Genomic DNA, 7,638 nt, shown 5'->3' with positions numbered 1-7,638 from the left:
ATGCTCTCTATGTCCCTTTAAGCAAATTCTCTGTTTCAGACACATCCCACACTCTCTGTGTTGTTATAAAAGTGACCAGTTCACTTTTAATCAGGTTATTTATGACTAAACTATTGACACATTTTCATTTTATACCCTAAACATGTTGTCCCTAATTACCTGAAACATGCTGTCCCAATTTACCATACCATGTTTAGTCATTTGGGACACCAAGAAAATGTTCAAATTAAATTAATATAAACATAATTTCAAAAAAGTGTTTTATTATTTAAGTACACTTATACATCACACATATTTGCTAATCATTGGTGTCCACATTAAATGAAGCATATACATTTTACAGCCTTATATTAAAATCCACCTAAAGCATATGTCATTTTTTGACCTCTTGATTTTTGGGGTCAACTTCCTGTGTGATGCTGACCACAACCCCCTGTGTGATGTCACCTACCTTATGTCATGTGATTTTAGTTATATGCTTCCTAAGCAATGTATTAGCACCCCTAACTTTACCATAGCCTGTTCCAGACAGAAGTCAAATCCTTTTTCCTTATGCTGTCCCAAATTACCTGATGTCCCAATATACCTGAATTCACCCTACTACACCTCGTGTGAACCTTGCTGGTTGCCATTGACGATGGTGAAGCTTGCCATCGAGTGGTTGGTGCTCTTGAGCGATGTCATGCGCGTGTTGTTACGGCCGGCGCTCTGTGATCGCGGCGGCAGCAAGCGTCGGGAAGGGCAGCAACAGCACAGCTGCTTGTTGAACTGCTTTTGGAAGCTCTTGCTGAGAAGGTAGAGGGCGAAGGGGTTGACGCAGGAGTTGGTGAAGGCCAGGATGCGGGCACACACGCTGGCCACGTAGTGGGCCAGGGAGGTGTCCGCCTCGGAGTAGTTGTAGCAGCGGTACAGGTAGATGACGTGGATTGGGAGCCAACAGACAGCAAACAGGCCCACGAACACCAGCACCGTCTTGGCCAGCCTCTTTCGGGACTCGATCTGTGAAATGAGGATGAGGATGTTAGGGGTCATGTCTTTTCCCGGATCTTCTACTTTTCAAATGTATAGTTACATTAAAATAGATTAGCACTTTGTTAGGAGAATACAACTAAAATCTTGCACATTTCAGACTCTGAGTGACAAAGCAGCTGCTAACAATGTACCCATTAGCAAATTAGGCTTAATCATATGATAAGGGGTGGTTGCTATTGGGTCATGACGTAGCAAGAATACCTGAACGACCTCCTCGTTCAGCAGTAAACAAGTCCACATGTTGGGTTGTAATCATACTTCATACATAGACTGCTGAAGTGAGGACAAACATATCCACTTTGAGCTTCGCCTTGACCCAGCTGAGGATATTTGTGATAAGTTATATTCTTTTGACCAGCTGTTGTAATGAATGCTGTTGATTAACTTATAGGAAATAAAACATTTACATTTGATTTAAATACAAAATATTTTACTACATTTACTACACGTTTACTCTCATGTTATTATTGCTGAGGTTTTCTAGAAGATAATCATATATGCCACTTCTGCGTCAATGTTTTTAGTTAGGTGAAATATACAATAATATCATGGCATGGCAGACTACCTAAAAGAGTCTAACAGGCCTCAGTGTCCCAAGTTTTAGAGGGATGTCTGAATAACCATCAAACCACAGAGTACAATATCTTTTTTTAAAAGCACTCATCTGAAATAGCTATTGGTCTGAGAAATAATGTATTTTGTCAATGTACCCATCACCCAGACAATCATCTGTTGGTGATTGTGTTTCCAAACAGTTATTACAGTACAACAGAACACTATAGACAAGCCCCTACACTCCTTTGTGTATTCAAAGAAAGGATATACATCACCTCCTAATGGATCCCCACACAGGCTATGATTTTGGCAGCAGTTACATAGTCGTAATGGCAGGCACATCCGGAATTTTCCCCATCTTTCTCACATTGGCAGCGGTGCTGTATCACTTTATGCTATTAGTGTGTTCCTAAAGTGGGCACGTGTGCAGTAATGCACCCAGTGCCGCTGCTAGTCATTTTGGTGCCCTGAGCATAACTTCTTCCCCCCCCCCCCCCCCCCCCCATCATCTCGCAGTTTCTTTCTCTTTCTTTTGTTCTGCCCCTGACTCCTTTTGTCTTTTTGAGGCCATTTTCAGTTTTTAATGTCCATTGAGGCCTCATCACTGGTCTCCATGACATCAGCTTGTGGATGACTATGTTAAACTACATGGTAATGAAACTAAGCAACTCCTTCTAAACTATGAATCAGCACTTTTTAAAATGAACCCTTTCACCCTCCCCATAGACAGCTACACAGTCCCATTAGGGAGCCTTGGGGTTATTTTGATCAACACTCTTTCATTCACTGCATATTCAATGTCAATTCTTACTTTATGGATGCCTGTCAAACCATTTATTGGATTTTATTTCTGAATTCTATACCTTGGGTTTCCCGCAAAGCACTTTATTATTATTATTATTATATAGTCATAGTTTTCATAATTTAGGTGTTTTATCCAACATTCAGGCCACCAACATCAAAGATCATGGAGCACCATTAAGAATCTGAAACTTGTTTGCCAAGCAGGGCTGAACAGATGGATAAGATTGGAATATGTCTATTTGTTATTAGGATTGAAAGACATCAAGCAGCTCTCAGCATTGATGGGACAGAACTCAAGACTTTCATAGCATACCCATTAAGTGGCAACCCCGGCTGTGCTCTTCACAGACATGTCTATAAGCCTAACACTCATATTAGCTGTTGACTAGGCTCGTACCGCATGGCCATACAGCTTCTTCCCCAATCACACAAACCAGTGGAAATGTCAGAAGCAGCAGGAAAATTAGTAGTACCGGTAATACCTCCTCATGTGGGAAAATGATTTCTCAGGCTCATAAAGAACCTGAACAAACAACCTTCATCAGAATGTGACTGATGAGTGAGCTAGAGATGCTCCTAGACCAGGGGTTTTAAACTGGTTTTGTCCCAGGGACCACCATGCTGACTAGAAAGTAATTTGCGGCCCACTGATGTGCCTGCATGTGCGTGTTTGTAACCGCCGCCACCACGCCCCCTGCATAGATAATCTGCCTGTAGCATTTGTCGGTGTTATTTCTTTTCTGAATATGGGTCTACATCAGTATTTTTCAGGCAATATTTTTCTTATTTTAAATATTTTTCACGATACTCAACAGTAATCTGGAAATGTGTTGAAATATCATAGGGAATTTATACAAATGAAAAAATTCAATGGTGAACTGATCAACATCTCATGTTGTGGACCCCATGCAATTCTGTCGCGGACCCCTGGTTGAAAACCCCCTGTCCTAGACTACATGATGTTGTAAGAATGTATGGTAAGGGTGAAAGTATTACGAAGAACCCATGAGCAACGAGCTTGTGTTTTACCCATTAATCTTTGAACGATGCTACTGATATCAACTCCCAGCATGCATCTGTGTGATCTCACCTGTTTCCTGACATGGACGTTGCCCTCCACTGGCATGTTGGACGCGCTCTTAATCAGGCTCCTGGCGATGAAGAAGTAGTAGACGGAGATGATGAAGAGCGGTATGACATAGAAGATGAGGAAGGAAGCCATGGAGTGGATCTTGGGGTGCAGGTCCCCACCCGGTGGATAGGGGGCGCAAGTCACAAAGGTGTCATTGGTCCTGGCGATAGGGAAGGCGTGCAGGTCGGAGAAGATGGCCTCTGGTATAGCGAGGGTCATGGACAACAGCCAGATCATGGCGGCGCGAAGGCAGATCTTGGTGTGAGACATCTGGATGTCCATCGGCTTGACGATAGCCTTGTACCTGACAAAACAGTAAGGGATTTCTGTGTTGTTGGTTTTTTCCTTTACAAGGAGCTATTTTCTCTACATTAATATGTCAATAGATGTGCAGTTATTACGAATTGTACCTTTCAAGGCAAATACTGTATGTCTATCTAACTAGGAGCTCACGTCAATCTTCAGTCTTCGCGTCCTTTGTTCCCTATGAGTCTCACAGAGATGAATGATTGTGATGACCACTGAAAACGGACACTAACCATCCTCTTCACGAGATAACATTTTCTAACATCAATGTCAGAGGAGTGTCCTCACTTTCAATTCAACTTTTTATATGTCTATCATGCTGAAGTCAAAAACTCAAGAGTCAAAATGTTCATGTCACAGCTTTGGTCATTGCTTTGGTTTGGAGCCGAACAAATTTAGTGGCTTTGGATGAGGCTTCTTTGGGGCTGAGTCACTGAGCCTCAATCCCTGACTCATTCAAGGCTTCAAATGCAGTGGAAAGAAGCCCCTTTTATTCATTCACACAGCTCGACTGTCACTCAAAAGACCACAGCATTGAAATGTTTCTCTTTTTCCTGAATATATGGTATATACAGTATATATATATATAATATAGAAATAAAATTAACACTATTTCCTTATTTCAAAATGAAGGGTCCGAGTGTAATAAAGTATACAGTTTAATTACAGACTATATACTGTACAAAGGGTTTGCCTTGGGGAATTGCAACAGTACGTGTCTCATACAGTCTTTTTAAAGCTGTGTTTAACAGATACTGACTGGACAGCAGTGAAAGTAGGAAACCCTTAAATACCCTACAGGAGAATCACTGTACGTAAATGGAATCTCAAATGGAGTTGTTTTGTCTGACTTCTGCATGGCATGTGGTAGTGTGTGTGCACATCCACATGTGTGGGCATGTGTGTGTGTGTGTGTAGGCGTGTGTAGGGGTGTGTAGGCGTGTGTGTGTGTGTGTAGGCGTGTGTAGGTGTGCGTGTGTGTGTGTGTGTGTAGGCGTGTGTGTGTGTGTGTGTAGGTGTGCGTGTGTGTGTGTGTGTAGGCGTGTGTGTGTGTGTGTGTGTGTGTGTGTGTGTGTGTGTGTGTGTGTGTGTGTGTGTGTGCGTGTGCGTGTGTGCGTGTGCGTGTGTGTGTGTGTGTGTGTGTGTGTGTGTGTGTTGGGTAAAAAAAAAAAAGCCGACAAGTTCAAATGTGGACTGTTTATCTTTCCATGTCATCTGTGGAGTTTATGTCCTGTTTATGTCCAGTCAAGCTTAGATTAAGACCCTAAACCTGGCACCATCAAATACACACCATGCTATTTCACTCCCCTCCTTAAGCCTCGAGCCCTTAAATCAGCTGTGGCTGAGCTTGCTGTGGATACTTCTGTCTGGGGGTGCAGAATAGAATACTGTCTGGATTAGTGTCCTACTTTTAAAAGGAACTATCCATTTCAAACCATGACAGCACAGTCTGTCAGAGCTATGAGTGGCCATGATCTGGACTTCTTCATCTCTAATGAAGGACTAGCTCATAATGACTGTGCCAAACCCTTTCTACCTAGTGCCCATTTTCATTATAAAATCAATTTGGCCAATTTCATATAAATATCTCACATCTGAGCAGTGTGATCAACACATTGTATGCAAAGCAGCATTGCAGTTCATTTAGGCACTTACAAATGGACACATTTTACTATGTCTCACAACAGCTACATGGTTCTGTACGATGATGTGTATCACTCAACATACTGTCCACACGCTTAAAAAGTCACGTTTATTATTAAACTACTGCAAGCAATAAATAGCGCGCTTCTTTCCGCGTCTTTTGGCATCTCACATAATCAGCGCTTTCTGTTCATGCCAATCTTACCTGTCTGCAGACAGTGCTGTGAGAGTGAAGACCGACACCCCCACCGAAGTGAGCTGTATGAACGGAATAAGTTTACACCCGACTCTGCCGAAAAGCCACTCATCAGCCAAGAACCTGGTAGCATCCACCGGAGCGCAGGTCACAAGAAGGATCAAGTCACCCAACGCAAGACTCGACATGAGCAGATTCGGGACGTTTCTCATGGATTTCACCGTGCAAAACGTCCGGATCAGAGTGATATTGCCAATGCAACCAACGATAATAATAACAGAGTATACTGTGGCGACTGCAATTCCAGTGTTCTGGTGCCACATGGAGAAGTCAGGCTCCGTGGTGAGATGTTCCTGCTCTGAAGATGTATTCGCAGACATTTTTATAACTTCTTGGCTAAAACGTATTGTATGTGCCAGGATCACATAACATCTCAGTTAAAAAGTAGACAATTCGGTTGGTCAGTTTTTCCAAACACTGAACAAAAAGTTACCTTCCAAATTGAAGCGCATGTTGCTCTATAGGCGCTTTAATTAATATATGCTGATGCATTAGATTGATTTGTCAAGCGCAAACAACACATACTTTTCCCATCTTTACAAAAGTCATGTTCGTCTTACGAAATAATTGTGTTTCTTCTCTACCTCTGCAGCCCCTTACAACTGCGCATCCCCGTGGTGTGGTTTGGAGAGGAGGAAAGACGCGCTCTCCGCACGTGCATTAAGCGGGGTTGGCGATAATAGTGACAACCTCTCTTCTCCCAATAGCATTTGCGCACAAAGGATGACTCATTACATTTTTCCAAAAAGGATTTTCTTCGGTGTTTACTGCCATTTACTAATACATCTTAATTATGAAGTAATTGATACTCTTTCTGATACATCAAAGGTTTCTAATAAATTATATAAATACGAGGGTAAATCATTCAGGGTTATGATATGAGCATGTAAGGTGATATAACCACACATCAACCATCTATTTATCATTCCCCAGTAGTATTCTAAATGTATAACAATTTGTTATCTGTTACAGTAAGTGTGAGATAAACTGGCATAGTAAATTGAATGTGAGTAAAAGCCCACATTGTGTCTTTGTGTGTAAAAACACACATTAACCTACTATCAAAGACAAATTGTGCATTTTTAATGTGACAGCAACTGACTACAACACATTCAAGCCATTTCAAATATAATTTTCAGAAAAGCAAAGCATATGTAATCTACTACGTTGAATGAATCATGTAGTGCATTTGTATTTCATTTGATTCTTATTGGGGCTGAAGAAAATGTCTGGTTTATTGGTAACAATAACAGTCAAAGTGGTTAAGGTCTCATGATTCCTCCTCATAAAGAGGCATGGAGAAAATGAGTCAAACACAGCAGATCGGGTTTACAGTGCAGAAAGGAAACTGCATGCACAGACATATATAAGTTACGAGTGAACAGACTGTGTGGATAACAACCTTCCCTGCTGTGATGCTTCCCCGTTGTCACCTGAGGTAAGGGAGGCTGCCAACTCACAATGAAAGTGCCTGTGATCCATGGACCTCCTGTTGCCTTACAAACCAATGAGAGAAGGAGATGTGAAAAGGGGGAATTAACTGGAGAAGAAGGGGTATAAACCCATTGGAGACGAACTGCCTGAACCCAGTCATTACAATACATTTGGATGTCAGTCTGACTCTCCTTACTGCGTTTTTGTGTGCAGAATGACTTTCTGAGTCCTTTTTATACATGAACATCTAGTAATTTTGAAGATACATTTATCAAAAGCAAAGTGGGATACATTATTTATAACCCAAACCACAGTAGGCTCAAAATAAGCCATTGACGTAAGTATTCTGAAAATGATGAGCTGCAATCTTACCAAGTGCATAGGTGAAGGTGCTAAAAGAAAAAGACATTAAGGCACAGGGCGTGTGATGGAAATTATAAAAATGAAATCTTTCTTTTGGTTGTATTTTTGGGAG

The 7,638-nt window shown here is 41.6% G+C and overlaps 1 protein-coding gene across 1 annotated transcript; it reads right to left on the bottom strand.

Annotated features, from left to right (window-relative positions):
* Positions 1-600: 600 nt before the first annotated feature.
* Positions 601-6,049, bottom strand: grpr (gastrin-releasing peptide receptor; the record flags this gene model as incomplete). Its single annotated transcript, XM_080834566.1, has 3 exons — positions 601-999; positions 3,482-3,827; positions 5,679-6,049. The coding sequence occupies 3 exons, from the start codon at positions 6,047-6,049 to the stop codon at positions 601-603; spliced, it is 1,116 nt and encodes a 371-aa protein (XP_080690692.1).
* Positions 6,050-7,638: the final 1,589 nt, after the last annotated feature.

Source organism: Sprattus sprattus, assembly GCF_963457725.1.
Source record: "Sprattus sprattus genome assembly, chromosome: 3".
Taxonomy (NCBI): domain Eukaryota; kingdom Metazoa; phylum Chordata; class Actinopteri; order Clupeiformes; family Clupeidae; genus Sprattus; species Sprattus sprattus.
Note: the sequence above shows the minus strand (reverse complement) of the source record. Positions and strands in the feature narration are given on the sequence as shown.